General features: G+C 40.8%; 1 protein-coding gene across 2 annotated transcripts; it reads left to right on the forward strand.

Moving 5' to 3' along the window:
* Positions 1 to 1,412: 1,412 nt before the first annotated feature.
* LOC131232598 (protein TORMOZ EMBRYO DEFECTIVE) lies at positions 1,413 to 16,976 on the forward strand. 2 transcript variants are annotated; one of them, XM_058228940.1, is made up of 15 exons: positions 1,413 to 1,816; positions 2,666 to 2,848; positions 5,345 to 5,494; positions 8,646 to 8,857; positions 9,108 to 9,393; positions 9,736 to 9,870; positions 10,528 to 10,646; positions 11,933 to 12,089; positions 12,188 to 12,434; positions 12,517 to 12,593; positions 13,051 to 13,170; positions 14,438 to 14,568; positions 14,648 to 14,822; positions 15,670 to 16,063; positions 16,326 to 16,976. In XM_058228940.1, the coding sequence occupies exons 1-14, from the start codon at positions 1,520 to 1,522 to the stop codon at positions 16,033 to 16,035; spliced, it is 2,655 nt and encodes an 884-aa protein (XP_058084923.1). In that variant the 5' UTR covers positions 1,413 to 1,519; the 3' UTR covers positions 16,036 to 16,063; positions 16,326 to 16,976. The 2 variants fall into 2 exon arrangements, with proteins under 2 accessions (XP_058084923.1, XP_058084922.1); XM_058228939.1 differs by lacking the exon at positions 16,326 to 16,976 and having other exon boundaries at positions 15,670 to 16,262.
* The last annotated feature ends 638 nt before the right edge of the window (positions 16,977 to 17,614 follow it).

A 17,614-nucleotide genomic window follows, 5' to 3' on the forward strand; every position in this document is an offset into this window, starting at 1 on the left:
GGAGACATTACAACAAAAAAAGGTACATAATATTTCACACCTTGAACTTCAACTGTATTACTTAGACCCAGATTCCTAGCCTTTAGCATCGGAGGGTCTCCTGCTATAGTCAGGGTCTCCTTTGTCCTTCTCCTGTGCAGTACAGGGCTCGGCGCGAATGCTCGGAGCTCGACGAGAGTGAACTAGATTTTTGCTTCAACAAGTGTTGCCTACATTTATGTGTCACCATCCTGATTGTAGATTTATGATTGTTGATTAGATTCCTTAAATTAAGTTTTATATATATATATATATATATATATATAACGAAATACTATGGACGTACATGAGATGACCAGCCTAAAAAGAATTGCCAACGATCAAAATTGTGGGGCCCACCAGATGGCCCGGGTATTGCACTGTGCCACTCAGCAGGTTGGCTATTATCCTCCGATGGTCAGGCCTCACAAATAACAAGATCCGACTATCCTACATTTTTATTCCAAGACTTCCGTTGAGAGGAAAATAGACCCGTTCGCGATTATGTGCAGGCCTTGGGCCTGAACTTCGGATCCATAAGCTGGGTTGTCGCTAACTAATCCCTATTATATCCAAAACAATTCCCAGCGCTAACCACGTGAAAAGAGTGGCGATGGGAAGAGTTTGCATCGCGTCCTTCGACTCATGAGGTTAGATTTCATACTCAAACCCGAACCAATCCAGTCCAGTCCAAATGCATGGCCCGACCCACTTAAGATTTTTGAGCCCGAACCCCAACCCATTAATTGATTCCAACAGACGTCCATAGTTGAATCTGCACCGTTGATAAATAAGTTTAAGAGGGCTCACTTTCAGCTGCAAATTTTAACGGTCAGGATCTGCCTCTTAATGCTGTTACTGGACCAGAACCGACAGAGGCAAAATGGACTCGGGTGACGATGACCATGTGGACATCTGCTCTTCCCATCAGTTTTATCAGCTCATGAGCCCAAAAATAAGGCAGATCCAAAACTCAAATGGCCCACACGATGGGAACAGTGAGGATTGAACTCGTACCATTGAAACGTTCTCATGGCATACATGACAATTAGATCAGGATGATATTTTTTCTCTTCATCCTGGTAGGAATGAACTCATGAACGAGTCGAATGTAAACATCACGGTGAGCCCGAGGAAGGTTTCAATGGTGGCTGCTTAAATTCTCACTTATTCCAATGGTGTGGCTAACTTGAATCCTTGGAGCTGCCTATTTTATCAAATCTGTCTGGAAATGAACTGGAGAAACGGATGGACGGTTTGGATGTAACACAGACATCACGATGGGCCTTACAGAGCTTACGGCTACTAAAACTGCGTTCCAAGCAAGCAAGTCGCGCCCACGTAGATGGGCCGGGCCTGGGACTGGCAACACGACATTTTGGATAGGCCCTGACAGCCCGGCCGTTGACCGCCCAAAACCCTAACCAAGGTCTGGAAGAGCGCTGCTATACCCGCCTAAAAAAAAAAAAAAACATCGGCGTCTCTCACTCAGAGAAAATCAATGGCGTCTGGGAGCTTGAAGAGGAACTACCACTGCGTGCCTTCTCTCCAGCAGTTCTACACGGGTGGCCCCTTCGCCGTCTCCTCCGACGGCTCGTTTCTAACGTGCGCCTGCGACGACAAGATAAAGATCGTGGACTCGTCGAACGCGTCGATAAGGGCGACCCTGGAAGCGGACACTGAGTCAGTCACCGCGTTGGCTCTGAGTCCCGACGATAAGCTCCTCTTCTCCGCCAGCCATAGCAGGCTTATTAGGGTTTGGGATCTCTCCTCTCTCAAATGCCTGCGTTCTTGGAAGGTGATTTGAAAAATCTCCAAAACCCTAATCTCTCTCTCTCTCTCTCTCTCTCTCTCTCTCTCTCTCTCTCTCTCTCTCTCCAATGAACAAATGTTCGCTAGTCCGCATGACCACCCAAAATTTTGGGTTTCTGCTTCTAGAATGTGAACCGTCCGTTTGCAGCCATCAGGGTCCCTCGGGATCATTCACCCTGTCCTGTTAGACTTGTGACGTTAAAAGCCTAATCGGGATTAAGCGTGCTTTGATACCGAAATGTAGGATCAAACCGTCACTGTTGAGGCTTAGGATGTTACATATGCAGTTGCTGTAACCTGGTGAACTTGGTTCAACCTCAGTTGGCCGGTTGGAAAATTCAATTGGATGGCAAGATAGCGGAGTTTAATGGTTTGGGATTTATACTCTTGTGTGTATTTCACCCAAATCAATGGTTCCTTTTAGAACCATGGAGGTTTTTCAATGGGTAGATATCCAGTCGGTTTTGCCACAATCCGGCCAACTAACCAACATGTTGTGAGATCATATACCAGACCGCCACCAGACCAGGATGAATCTTCCAATGTTTATCCAGAACAGGTTTACAGGAGAGAACCTGGATTAACACTTAATTCCAGTTAGGCTTTTAATGCCACACGTCTAACACCTGGCTGATCCAGGTGAGAGCCCACTAGATGAATGGCTCTGATCATGAATTCTTGGGCTGTATGGGCGTTTGGTGGCCCAGAGGACTAAGGTTTTGGGGTAATCCTGTCATCTGTGATACTTGCCTTCTCTGGAAAAGAAGAAGAAGAGAAGTCGGGCTCTAGATTGAACCATGCTGTCTTATAGAAAAAAAAATGGTGTTTTGTATAGGGGCATGAGGGTCCTGTGATGGGCATGGCCTGTCATTCTTCCGGGGGCTTGCTTGCTACTGCAGGAGCTGATAGGAAAGTTCTTGTTTGGGATGTTGATGGAGGCTTCTGTACACATTACTTGAAAGGTCACAAGGGAGTCATAACGAGCATCATGTTCCATCCTGATCCAAACTGCCTATTTGTAAGTTCAACTTACGCAATTGTACTTTTCGTCATTGCTCTTACTACTGCTGCTGCTGCTGCTGCTATCATCACTAATATCTTCATTGAGGTCTCACCTACGACTAGTTGTAAATGCAATTAGTTGGGAGTGCAGGCAAGGTATTCCATAATGGTAATGGTGGCTGTAATGGCCACCGCTGTTACCATTACGATATGGGGCTGTTACAGGTTTTTTATTATTTATTTTTATGAAAAAAAAAAACCTATTTCAGCCCTGTAACGGACTGTAATGGGGCCATTACAGTCATTACAGGACCGTTATGGGCTGTTATAGGCCGTTACGGGTCAATTTTTCACTTTGTAATGTATAACGGTTACCACGGTTATAGCTGCTACATATCGTTTTGGATTACCTTCCGTGCAGGGCCCACCATGGTGTACGTATGACATTAAATTGGTCTAACATGGTTGCCTCATGGTGAAAATGGGATCCAATCATCAAGTGGGCCACCATACGAAATTCGAAGTTTTTGGGTGGCTATCCATTGTTTTCTATTAGGTATCCTGCATGATGATTGGATCAATGTTATTTTTGGGCCATGCAATTTTCATGATGGAACAACCCCTTTGGATGGATTGGATTTCATTCATACACCATGGTGGGCCCCACATGCAGCTAGTTGCATGGTTTTTCACAGACAGCTAGTTGCATGTGAGACTTTTCTTACTATTTTATTAGGGCATATGTTTGGATTGGAGGAATCCATTGGAAAATGAGGGAAAAGAAATTTGAACTCCCATGATTTGACAGCTGGTCACGTTTGGATACACATTTAAAACCTTGGAATCAATATCTGATGGGAAATCTCCCTGAGATTCATGCATCTCAAGAAGGAATCGTCACAGCAGGAAATGTGACCATTATTGATGTTTTCCACCGTAGCATTTTGCACTACAGGCAACACTCTGCTTAGAGGAATCCAGGTGCATAGTAACTTGATGAAATAATTTGCTCAAAGAAAAAAAAATTGAGGAAATAATCATTACATAAACGTTGAGTTTTTCTTTCCCACACCATGGATTCCTCCAACCAAACATGGCATTACAGAAATGATCACATACAAGCACTGTATCTGAACTTTCACATACAGTCCTGTCTGTCCCATGAACAAGTCATGTGTAGGACACGTTTTTATTTCATGAACAGTCATGAATAGGGCATCTGAACCATGCAAATGACCAGTCACACAATCAAGATTACCCGCTGTGGAAATCACGCCAATCCACTAATTAAATGGGTCACACCTATACATTGAGCCAGACCATTGGCTGCTTCATTGATTTGTATGGTGTGCATACATCAATGTCAATGATGTGGCCTCCGTGATGAGTGGACCAGCCTTGAATTTTGAACCAGGTGTTCTTCATTGTGTGTCATACCTTTTGCATGGATTGAAAGTTTTACGCAAGTGACATGTTGGTGCGACAGTCAGGGCATCTAGTGCTTATGTGTGAAAATTTTTCATATTATCACTAATTCTGCTGCTAACCGATCCAATTAGTTGGGATAAGGTTTTGATGATCTTAGTTGGGTGGAAGAAATGGATATGTGCCTATGGAGTTTTTTGTGATTGTCATGTACCACTCAAACTGAGAGGGAAATTTTTATAGAATAGCTATAAGACCAGCCATGCTTTATGGGATAGAATGTTGGGCAGTTAAGGAACAACATGTTCATAGGATGAGTGTGCTGAAATGAGGACATTGAGATGGAGGAGTGTTAAGATGAGGAAGGATAGAATTAGAAATAGATGCATTTGAGGGAACTTAGGAGTAGCAGCAATAGGTATTAAAGAGGGGGGGTGGACTGGTTAGGGCTTAGGGGTGAGTTTGTACAAGTGGAAGTCTCTGAAAGGGCAAGCGGAAGGGCCAAAAGGATGTGGATGGAGGTAGTAAGAAAAGACTTGATGATCTATGCTCTAACTGAAGTATGGCCCCTGGTAGGGTGGAATGGTGGAACAGGATTCATGTAGCCGATTGCAGTTAATTGGTATAAGGCTTAATGATGATGGTGAGATGATGTATGTATTATTAGTACTTCTGTTGTTACCACTGTGCATTTGGAACTAGTTCTCTTGGATTGTGAAAATAAGATGCACTGAAGCAAATGTCCCATGTCAGGTTTGTCGAACTTTAGAGTTAATAACCAGCCCAATTGCCAATCAAGAAAAGGTCACACTTTATGGTTGTTTTATTTTTAAGTTGGACTGGAAACTAAAATAATCTCAATACTATCATTAGAACCAACAGTTCTAATCGGATGAATGTCTTGATTTTTTACTTCATCTTTGTTGCAACTTAATATTAGAATTTAAGTCAACTGTACTTCCGAATGCATCATTAATGAAATCATTAACTTTTGAATGGCCTTTCTTCTTGCTTCATTCGGCCCCTGGTGCATGTGCATTATTTGGTTGACCATTCTTTTTTTTTGTGTGCGCGCGCATGCTTCCAGCTGTTCTCTGGAAGTGATGATGCAACTGTTAGAGTTTGGGATCTTTCTACTAAAAAGTGCATGGCGGTGCTAGAAAAGCATTTCTCGGCAGTTACTTCTTTGGCACTATCTGAAGATGGATGGACCTTGCTTAGTGCTGGAAGAGATAAGGCATGGTCTAACCTATTGTTCTCACTTAATTATATGGATGCTTTAAACATTATCTGCTTCTTTGAATTGTTTATTGACTCATGCCTCATATAACCTGTGCTCAACAGTGATTGCATTTAAAAAGGTTTAGATTGCTAGCATCACTTCGAAGTAGCTTCCACGTTGCTTTAGCAGTATGGATGATTCTCTGGTTTCAATCTAGAGATTCTCATCTGGTGTCATATGGTTTTTCCTGGATAATTCTTTCTGTGGCAATGAATGAAAATGACTTTATTGCTTTGCAAAAGATATGAGGAATCTTGTCATGAGATTTTGCTTCAACTCTCATAAATAATCTCCAGCTTACAAAGTGTTCTTTTTCTGTTTTATGCCTTTTGCAAATTGCAACCTTTATCACATTACAATTTTCACATACTTGACTTTGACATTTGACACCTAACACTGATGTCTTGGTTCCACTCTCCTTTAATTTGGTCTGAGGGCTGAGTAGCCAGCCCCTGTAGAACATTGGCTTTCATTCGGCACATGTTTCCACATGAAATAGATTGTCTCTGGCCTCCACCAGTTTAATAATGGTCAGAGTTAACCCAGTGAATCATGATAAGATTTACACACACACACACACACACGGTAGATCCTTTTTAAGCCAATGCACTTGATCTGAACTATTCTCTATGATCCATTTTTTACTCTATTGATTCCAGAGCAGCTGATTAGTATCCTGTTAGTTTATGGATAATATCTACATCTTTTTAGCAAATTTTTTTTTGCTGGTTGAATTGGGCCCAATATCCATGGGTCAAGCCTAGGCCCATTAAGCCCAAGCCCAACTGGCCCATGAATAAGGAACCCAAGCCTCCTATTTAAATAGCTAGCCATGCAAAATCAATCAGCTAGCCATGTAATAATCAGTCAGCCAAAATTTCTTAAATTCATTCTTATCTTTAAGCATTTTTTTTTTAAAAAAAAAAATTTACTTTTTCATTTTTTTAACATGTCATTGGTTGTCAATGACATTATGAACCTACCTTATTTGTACATATGAGGAGTCTATTTAAGTGCCTTACATGAGTAGTCTCAAGGCACCTTTGAATTGAATAAAAACTTTGGATTTTTTCTTTCTACTTTGTTTGTGGTTCTAAGGTGCCTACGTTTGGGTGGATCTTTCTCATCAATTGGCTATTCCAATCTGGTATTAGAGTGGGTTCTAATGGCTAGATTGAAGTCCTGGATCAACAATAATCTTGATACTTTGTTTGTAGGTTCGTTAATTATAAAATTCGACATCTTTTCCTTTATTCTCTTCATTGCATCTACCCCTCCCACCCCCTAGTCACTTTTTTTTTTCTTTTCTTTTACAAAGCTCAAACATCCAATTGACAAGGGAGACTGCCGAAATTTTGGCAGCCATTTATCCTCCAAAATCCAACCTCTATTACAGCCCATTAAAAACTCCAAAAAATCCAACCTTATTCAAGCCCATTAAAAGCCTCAAATCAGCTCTATTCCAGACCAAATCCAGCCTCTATTACAGCCCATTAAAAGCCCAAAAAACCAGTGCTATTCCAGTCCAAATTCAGCCCCTATTTAATTTGCAAAATAAAAAATAGAAAAAAGGGGAAAAAATTGCCTAATTAGTACACATGATTGGATTGGGTTATTTTAGTTATTTCATTCTGGTTTGAGTGTTTCATTAAGTTATATATTTAATTACTTGTATTATATTTACATAAATTTTAACAAAACAATCAACAAGCTACATTAAAAGAGAATTAATTATTAAAAAATTTGAACATAGAAATTTTATTGATAAATGGATAACTTGAAACAACTTGCAAGTTACAAGTTACAGCTTAATTTACAAAAAAACAATCACAACTTATAAAATATAAAAATACACATACTTGAAATAGTTGTAGACAGACTAGTGTAAGAGAAAGAGGTGTAAGAGAGAGAGTGAGAGATTTAGAACTTTGGAGTAAAGAATAGTGAAAATGGAGGGGATATGAGTGCCTATTTATGGCAAAAGTGCCCCAAATTGGGGGAAAAAAAAATGCTCCCAATGTTCATATTTTTGACCGTTGGGAAATATGTGATCGCATATGTAGTATGCGATTGCATATTGGTCTCATATCAAAGTATGTCATGGCATACTTGTCAGGATCACATATGTCATGATGGCATATGCGTTTTGATCCACAGTATGCGTATATGCGATCGCATTTGACAACAATGAATACGATCATTGATGTTCTTGATGACTGGATCATCTCCACGCGCCAAGGTGGTTAATAGAAATTTTTTATTTGTTGACAAGGACGGCCTCTCTCCGATGCTACATGGATCATAGCTATAGAATTCTAGTGCCTAAATCCTAACCTTGATGAGCAATATCAAGTTGTTAATTCGCCAAAGTTGAGTCCTTTCATGCTGGGGAGGACTGATGCAGGCTAAATTGAGCCCATGATCCATGTGCTAGGCCTAGGCTCATTAAGTGCACGCCCAAGCCCTACAACTAGCCCATTAATAAAGAGGCCCAAGCCTCCTAGTTAGGTAGCTAGCTATACAAAATTAATCAGCTAACTATGCAATAAAAAGCAAGCCAAATCCTCTTAAATTTATTTTTATCCCTTAAGCATCTTTTTATTACTTTTCCATTTTTGTAATAAGTCATTGGTTGTTAATGACATTACGAACCTACATTCTTTAAGGAGCCTATTTAAGGGTCTTATATGAGTAGTCTCAAGGTACTTTTGAATTGAATAAAATTTCTAGAATTTTCTTTCTACTTTGTTGGTAGTTCTTATGCTTAGATTGAAGGGCACGTTTGGGCGGATCCTTCCCATCAGCCGGCTGTGCCAATTTTATGTTTTATGTTATATATATATATATATATATACTTTAAAGAGCACGTTATTTGGTCTATACATTTGCTCGGGTTAGATGTCAAAACTGTAACATAGTTAATTGCCATATTCTTTTGTTGGGTACTTTTGCTCCTTATTGGCTGGTTCCAAAAAATGGAATTGAAGAACCTCACCACTGTCTATGTGCATCTGATGGTATCTTTCAAAATCAGTGAGATTCTTAAAAAATTTCTATTGTGTTCTTTTTGTTACTGGTTGAAAATTGATCACTAAAATCATCTCAGGTTGTAAATTTATGGGACCTTCATAGCTACAGCTTCAAGATGACTGTGCCAACATATGAAGTGCTTGAAACCGTTTGTGTTATTCACAATGGAACTGGCTTTTCTGCTTGTTTGAACAAGCACAATGGGAAGAAGAAGAAAACTGGCTCACCACCGGTGTGCTTTTTGACTACAGGAGAGCGTGGTATTGTACGAATTTGGAGCTCTGAAGGGTAAGTCGTTGGTATACCTTTTACGTTTGCTGAATAAACAGTTCCTCTGGGCTGCTGCTATTTAGAGAGATAGAGACTTCATAGGGGTCATACTGATGAAGAATATGACTGGGAGAAACCTCTAAATCTCTAACCAGATCAATAGTATCCTTGTTAACATTTTAATTTATTTTTAATTAGTTTTTACTAGTGTTTCATCTGAAAAGGAACTATTCAGAGAGCTTATTCTTTTGTTTGGCATTGTAAACAGTGCAGTCTGCATATATGAGCAACGATATACAGATGCCACTGTTAGTTCGGATGAGGATGATGTCAGACGGGGTTTCACATCAGCTGTTATATTACCTTCGGATCAAGGATTGCTCTGTGTCACAGCTGATCAGCAGTTTCTATTCTATTGTCCAGCAGAGTCTCTTGAGGGGTCATTTCACTTAAATCTAAACAAACGGCTTGTTGGTTACAATGAAGAGATTGTGGATCTTAAGTTTTTGGGTGAGGAGGAACAATTTCTTGCCGTAGCTACAAACTTGGAACAGGTACTGTTCTCATCAATCTAATTTGTTTGCTTCTGAATCTGATCTTCTCATCACTTTATGTTATTAGCTTGCCGGACGTACTTCAACCATCCCTTCTTTTTTTTTTTTTTCTTTTTTTTTTTCTCACATTGATTCTGCACTTTCCTTGTTAAAGGTCAGTGGAGCTTTCTGGACTTTTGACGGACTTGCATACCGTTCTGCACATTTTTCATTTCCATACCCCTGCAGAGTTATCTGTAATATGTTTCAGTTGACATCCAGAAGGGATAATTATGAATAAATGTGATGCAACATTCCCAAGCTTCTTTCTGATTTGCATTCTAGTTTTGAAACAATGTGCAGGTGCGAGTGTATGACCTTGCATCCATGTCATGTTCCTATGTATTGGCAGGGCACGCAGACATCGTTCTATGCCTTGACACATGTGTCTTAAGTTCTGGGAAGACACTTATTGTAACTGGAAGCAAGGACAATACTGTGAGTCTCTTTTCTTTCAACTCAAAATGCAGTTTCCTGCTTATTTCTGTAGACAGACAGCCTTTTTTATGCTTTTAGTTACGATGACGCATAGAATAGTTTAAAAGGCCAAGTTGGAGTCTTCTCAGGTGGAAACAATTGAAATATCTTCATAGTTTCAGAACTAAGATCTTAGGCTCACATAAGTGAAACCAACCCACTATTAAGTGCGGACCTTGAAGTTTTAGAATCACCCCTCCTTCAATGCATGCATACACGTTTGCACATGGATATTTGTTTCTTGGAGGACAGTGCAACCTCGCTTCTTACCTTCAGTGCTTGCAATATGGTCCAAAATGTCAGCCAGAGTAACTAAGGATCTTTTTTTTTTTTTTTTTACACATGCACACACACCCCCACACACTCACCCGTAGTGGGATTTCACCACCTATGGATACTCGAACCCTTAATCGGGTGTTGAAACTCCTAAGAGTCTACCTCCGAAGCAAGGGTAAGGATCCGAGTAACTAAGGATCTTCATTTCAAATTCCCATGTTTTATTTCTTTATTCTTCTTTTAACTTCTTAGCTTTACATTCTGAACTCATTATTTTTATGGTGTATTCTGTTTGCACTTCAATTGATCTACACGTCTAATTCTATTCCTTCTTTGTTATAGGTTAGAGTATGGGAAGATAACAACAGATGCTCCATAGGTGTTGGTACTGGCCATATGGGAGCCGTTGGAGCTGTGGCTTTTTCAAAGAAGCGGAAGAGTTTTTTTGTCAGTGGTAGCTAGTGAGTTTTCCATAGAGATCAAACTTTTGTCTATCTTGAATTAGGCCAATAAAATTTGATCTTGTCCACTTCTGTTCATTGCTCCAATTTCTTATTTTGTGAGAGGAAGTTGTCCATGCTTGTTGGAATGAACAGTTTCTGCCACATATTGGAACCGAAAGTACCTTCAAATCGCTATTATTTTCAGAGTTGTTAGATAGTTCCAGATGTTCAGCAGTTGAATTTTTGAGTTTGCATCTAGCATCCTACCACTATTTAGGAACCTGCAGGAGATTCCATACAGATTTGCTATCTCGTGCTGAGATGGACCAGTTTCTATCAAAGTATTCTTCTTTTTTGTGTTCACAAGAAACTTCAGTTCATGACCAAGTAAACTGATATTTGAACACTTCTATTGAAGCCATTAATATTCTCTGCTGCTCATTTAATTTGTGAAAGGCTCTTCCTCAAAGATACTTATGATCAATGTGAACCCAGACCTAGAATATGATGAGCCGGTAGAGGAAAACTCTGAAATATGTTTTTCCGCCTACATGACTCCTTTCATGTTCATTGGGAGATGAATAATGTGGCAAAAAAATTAGCTTCTGGGTCCAACTCCAACCAATCATTGGACCATGTTCCATTTGTTTGACATTGACGTTTTCTCTTTGCTGTTTCATTCCTCTTTTTGTCTTCGCAATGTGCTAGGATGGTTTCCATAACATTCTGCTTTGATTTTCTGCATAAATATCACAATTTTGTCACAGCTCAGGTAACTTGTAATTACAGTTTTAGTTATAATGGGAACTTGCAATTTTTCCCTTGAAGTTTTCCATGCTATGCATTTTGTGCATTATAATTTTGTTTATTAGAAGGGAAGTCCTTTTCCCCTTTCTATTAATTTCATTTTCCTTGTGCAACAAGGTCATATTTTAAGCAACCTGCCAGGCGTGGGCCTGCTGTTGTTTTTTTTTTTCCTTTCTGTTTTTAGTCTCCTAGTTTTTCGTGTTGCTGTTTTTCTTTTTCTTGTTTGGAGAGGATCTCCCTCTCCTTTTGTTTTCTTAATATCTTTCTCATCTTTCAAAAAAAAAAAAGATAAAAATTTAAGCAACCTATTCTATGTTTGAAGCTGGATGAGTTAATATAGGAATTTTGGCTCTTTAATGATGGATTAATTGATTTTTCAAGTAGAAACACTATTCTTAAGTACAGCTGAGTATCCGTAGTCTTGTCTTGGACAAAACATTTTTAACTTTACCCATGCTTCTCATAAGGTTTAATCCTGTTTCTGTATTCCTATGCAGTGATCGTACCCTTAAGGTATGGAGTTTGGATGGTCTCTTAGAGAATGGTAGTGAAGTCATTAATCTGAAAGTCAAAGCAGTTGTTGCGGCTCATGATAAAGATATTAATTCTCTTGCTGTGGCGCCAAATGATAATCTTGTTTGCAGTGGTTCCCAGGTTAGTAAGTTAGCATCCATTACTATATTCCTGAACATCTCTGGTCAAAATAATTCTCGCTTTTATTCTGAAATAATTGTTTTGAAATTTCAATTCAGGATCGTACTGCCTGCATATGGAGGCTTCCAGATTTAGTATCAGTTGTAGTACTTAGAGGGCACAAAAGGGGGATTTGGTCCGTAGAATTCTCTCCTGTGGATCAGTGCGTGATAACTTCTTCCGGTGATAGAACAATAAAAATATGGGCCATATCTGATGGTTCGTGCTTAAAAACATTCGAAGGCCATACATCAAGTGTACTGCGAGCCTCTTTCCTTACTCGCGGCACCCAGTTTGTTTCTTGTGGTATGAGGACCTGTCTTTACCTGAATACTTGCTTTCGCATGTCTTATTCAAGATCTTAACTGGACCAATGGTTTCTTTGCAGGTGCTGATGGCTTGGTAAAGCTATGGACAATCAAAACAAATGAATGTATTGCAACCTATGATGAGCATGAGGCCAAGGTCTTGAATCTTCTCACTCTTCTCACTTGCACTATTATGACAATCATGGGGTGGATTTCCTTTCTATGGTTTTATGCCCAAAGTTTTGATGCACACAACCACCCTTCCCCGCCCCCCAGTTCCAGTCCAAACTGGTCCGACCAGCCAGTTCAGTCCAGCTTTTAAGACACTGGTCATGAAGTCCATTATCTTCGAAAGAATTATGTCCTGTGTTAATTTCTGGCATTTCATGACAGAGGCACCAAATTGAGTTAATCTGTTCCTGTATTAACATCCATGTCTGAAGTCTGAACATTTGGATTATGATGGGACTTAAACTAATGTGACTTGATGGCCAAATGCCACCATGATCCTGGTTATTTAGCTGGTAACCTTTTTCTTGGTGTATCCCTTTTTTTTAAAAAAAAATAAAAAAATTGTTCTCTTATTGTCTTTCATGTTCAATTTTACCATGCAGGTTTGGGCATTAGCTGTCGGGAAAAAGACAGAAATGCTTGCAACTGGTGGTGGTGATGCTGTTGTCAATTTGTGGCATGACTGCACTGCTGCAGATAAGGAGGAAGCTTTTCGTAGAGAAGTGAGTTTACTCACTTTCCAAGTTGGATTAATTAATGAATGCGGGATTCTTTCCTTCTTTTTTTTTCCCTTATTATATATATATAACCCAGAGGAGCAAATTTTCACATGATGGTGTCCATATGACCCAAAAAGAGTTTTAAGAGTGATAGCCATTCACATCATTACTACAAAAATGAAATTTCTCAAGAAGCTAGGAGCGTTATCTGGCCAGACGTGATGGCCATGGTCCCCTCCTGCCAATGCTATCAGCAACAAAATCTGTACCCTGTTGATACTGTGAGTCATCCAATCCACGAACCTCCGCACCTCAACCTTCATCCTTGTCCCCAGGGGGAAGTTTCGATTTCCTTGATGGTCCTCCTATGTTCATTTTTGGGTGGACTCCACATCCATAGAAGAAGCACCTTTACCTTCCTCATTACTAGCTGTCATCTTAGCCCTCTTCCTGGCTTAACTCACTGACTTTGGCCTGGCAGGCCTCCCAAATCAGGATTTCCTTCGGGATCCCATTGGCCACATCCCTCTGGGCTGCCCTTCCGGCTTCTACTTCATCTGCACCAATAACAAATAGCATACCTAGATCCTCTATTTTTCGCTTCTCAGTTCTCACTGGAGCAGTCCAGTTGAGATCATCCTCTTCTCCTCCTCTACATTGATTCTCAAGGTTTCTTTGGAAGAGAAGCCTTCATGTCCCTGTTTTCGTATGGTCAGGGCAGGGAAGAAGTTGGGTTCTCCTCATTCTCCTGGATGACTTCGTGCATGTGTTCATTTTCCTCCATGTTGGTCCAGCTTCTCTTAGGTGGCGTTGCACCAGCATTAGCCTCCATTTTTCCCTCCGTGGACGAGCCCATGGCCATCCAATACATCTCCATTTGGGACTCTCCCCCACTCAGGGGAATCCTGTCTGCTGTCGTCATCCACATCCATTCTGCTGCCTTTTATTTCTTTCCTCCCCTCCCCTCTCCAGGTGGGACGTTTCAGTCATTCATTCATTCATTCTTTTTCTTACCTTTTTACTTCATTACCTTTCACAAATGGAGACATGACCGTTCCACCTCTTCAATCTCATCGTGTGAATTGCCCTAGCATTTTTTGCCATATTGCCGTTAACCATCAGGATGTGGCCATTCCACCACTTTTATCTCTCGTATGAATTGCACTAGCCTTTTTTACCATATTATCTTTCACCATCGAGAAGTGATGCTGATTTTTCTTTTCCTGTCTTCTGAGTATGAAATATATGTTCTTCCATGTTGCCGATGTAGGAGGAAGGGGTTCTGAAAGGTCAAGAGATGGAAAATGCTGTATCAGTGGCTGATTATACCAAAGCAATTCAACTTGCATTCGAACTTCGCAGACCCCACAAACTCTTCGATTTATTTGCAGAGCTTTGCAGGTCAGGAATCATGTCCCCTTACAGTTCTTTGCTGTCTTTCTTCTTCATCTTTATCTGACAAGGTAAGCTTCCTTTTCAGGGAGAGAGAAGCTGAGGATCAAATAGAGAAAGCTCTCCATGTCCTTGGGAAAGAAGAGATCCATCTGCTTTTTGAATATGTTCGAGAGTGGAATACGAAGCCAAAGCTTGCTCATGTTGCGCAATTTGTGCTTTTCCAGGTTTTCAACATCCTTCCTCCCACTGAGATTATTGAGGTAATTGCTGTAACCTATCTATGATCCTTGTCACTAAGGCTTCATTTGTTAATTGTTCCAGGATATTTTTATGGTGTCAGGAGACAGCTGCAGCTGTGGGCACCGCATCAGCTGCTCCACTTTGCGTGATGAGCTGCAGATGCAGTACGCACGGGCCCCAGCTGTCTCCAGATGAAAATACATTTTCAACTATTATTATATTGATATTGGGCTTTCCTGTCTCCTGCTTGTTAGATGAGCCGGTAGAGACAGTTGTGTGTGAGTGATCCAGGGTTCAATCCCTGGGAGTGTTACCTTATATATATATATATATATATATATATATATATATATATATATATATATATATATAGGGAAATGCTCACCTGCGCACCAGTTCGCACGGAACTGGTGCGAACTTTTTTGAGAACCCATCATACGTGATGTGGATCCAAAATCTGAACCGTTCATATGAAGCAGCACCTCGTGAAACCCCCCGGGCCCAAGTTTTACTTTGATCTAAAACTTTGATGGGCCATGAAAAATGAAAACAGTTTCCTCCCTTGATTTGCATTTCTTTTTGCTATGGCCCACCAGAATTTTAGATCAGGGTGAAAATTTGTCACATGGGGTTTCATGGGATTCTGCATCACATGGACCGTTCAGATTAGACACCCGTGACACGTGTGCAAAGGTGCACGCACGTGCGTAGGTGCGCAAGTGAGCATGACTCTCTCTCTCTCTCTCTCTCTCTCTATATATATATATATATAAACCTTAACAGGAAGTTTTCAACTCGCAACTGTCATTCAAAAATATGGCATGTCTATATCAAGCTGATGGATGTCTGCAATTTGTACATCTTCAGATAAAAGGCATTAGTGAGCTCCTTGAAGGTCTCATACCCTACTCACAGAGGCATTTCAGCAGGATAGACAGGCTTCTACGAAGCACCTTTTTATTGGACTACACTCTGACCGGAATGTCTGTTATTGATCCTGAAACTGACTCCTTAGAGTCCAAAGATGGATCCATGTTGCACTCAGATGATGTGCAAGCAAGCATGCCATTCTCGGCTGAAATTGATGGCAGGGAGCAGAATCAGGGTTCGACTGAGGTAAGGGAAGAGAAGGTTTCCTCAAAGAAACGAAAATCAAGCAAATCGAGAAGCGGGGCAAAGAAATTCAAGGAGACCAAATACGTGGATGGATCGGCTGTTGCACTACAGGCCTAACCCAATTCATTACTTCTAATCTGGTCAGGTATTAATTGATCTTTTCCTTCATTTGGGCATCATATATTTCTCTAGTTTTAAGCCTGAGCTCGCAGGAAATGTCCTTGGGATAGAAGGGTTTTTTATTTTTTGCGGTCAGGCCTTTGTTGAGAAATGAAATTTTGTAATATTGTAATTTTTCTTAGTTACAGTGGTTATGCGAAAAAAAAAAAAAGTTGATAATTTCAGGATGAAGAATTGAAAAAATAGTCCTGTTAAGTGCACTTGCTGCCCCACTTGCCAATGTGTAGGATCCAGGTTGGTCATCAAGTGGGTCACGGCATAGATTCCCTGGGCCAAAAATAGATGGTTAAAAGATTTTGACTCGATCCTGTCTGTGGCCCGCCACCACCCAAATTTTCGCTCAGGAATCTACATGGTGCGGCTCCCGTGAGGCTCTGATCGCCCGCGTTTGCACATGGAGTATGAGGGCACTTCTGACTTGCCTGTTTGGATCCCCATTTGCCCAAAGCTGCGGGCATGTAGCATCTAGTTGATTGGCCCAAATGAAGGGCAAAAATACCATGTCCCATCTCCACCATTTTCGAAGGTAATATATGATGCTCCTCCGCAAGGGGGTTAAATGGCTGTCAGGGTTCAGTGATCTGAACCGTTGATATCAGGCTCCAGTTTGGATGGTACCTTTACCGAAAGTGTCCAAGACTGGAAGAATTCTATGTTGCATTGTATGTTGAACGTTGTTTTCTGTTTTACCTCATCTCTGGCTGCAGCCTGATGAGCACTACAGATCCCCTGCAAGGGGGAGCTGCAGGAAGATTCCTGTCAGTTCCTGCAGCCCCCTGACGTAGTGCGATGAAAAAGTGTTCACTTGTATCCATCAAACCAACAGTTGATAAATCCTTATTTCGCACTTGAATGTTCCTAATCTATTCATTAATCAAGCGGGCCCACACATGCACAAATAATTAGACATTTTATAGGAATGAAAGAAAGAGGATACATTTGAGATGGATAGGTTTGCCTGAGGATTGGAATGGCGTATTTATAGTATCTAAGACATGCACTTATAAAGTTGTTTTGTGCTGGGTTAGTTTGTGTCGGACTGGGCTAAAATGACTTTAAACGAAACCGAACCAGGCATGCGAAGCTCAAGCCCGCCCACTAGCTGATGGAGCTGAACACAAACCAAGCCACTTGGTTAGCTCACTTGGTTCGGCTTGATTTAGCTCGGCTTGGTTCGGCTTGAATAGTACGGGCTATACCGTGCCAGAAATCCCAGCTCGTGTCAAAATCGAGCCGAGTCCAAGTTGTATGTCAGCCCAATTTGGTTGGACTCGAACCTTAGCTTTGTTCGGCTTGGCCGAGTATGAATGCAAAAAATAAAAATAAAAATAAAAATAAAAAATCCTGAACTCTTAAATTTGCAACCCTATCCAGTCCCGAGAGTGGTGAGCGCCCTCTTCTCCCTCCCATTAATCCTACACACCTGACCCGACCGAGTGCCCTCTTCTATTCCTCTCATCTCCCATTCCTTGAATCTCATCTTCTTCCACCTACAACCGACCAGCTGACCCGTCCA

The sequence above is a fragment of the Magnolia sinica genome, chromosome 18, assembly GCF_029962835.1.
Source record: "Magnolia sinica isolate HGM2019 chromosome 18, MsV1, whole genome shotgun sequence".
NCBI lineage: Eukaryota > Viridiplantae > Streptophyta > Magnoliopsida > Magnoliales > Magnoliaceae > Magnolia > Magnolia sinica.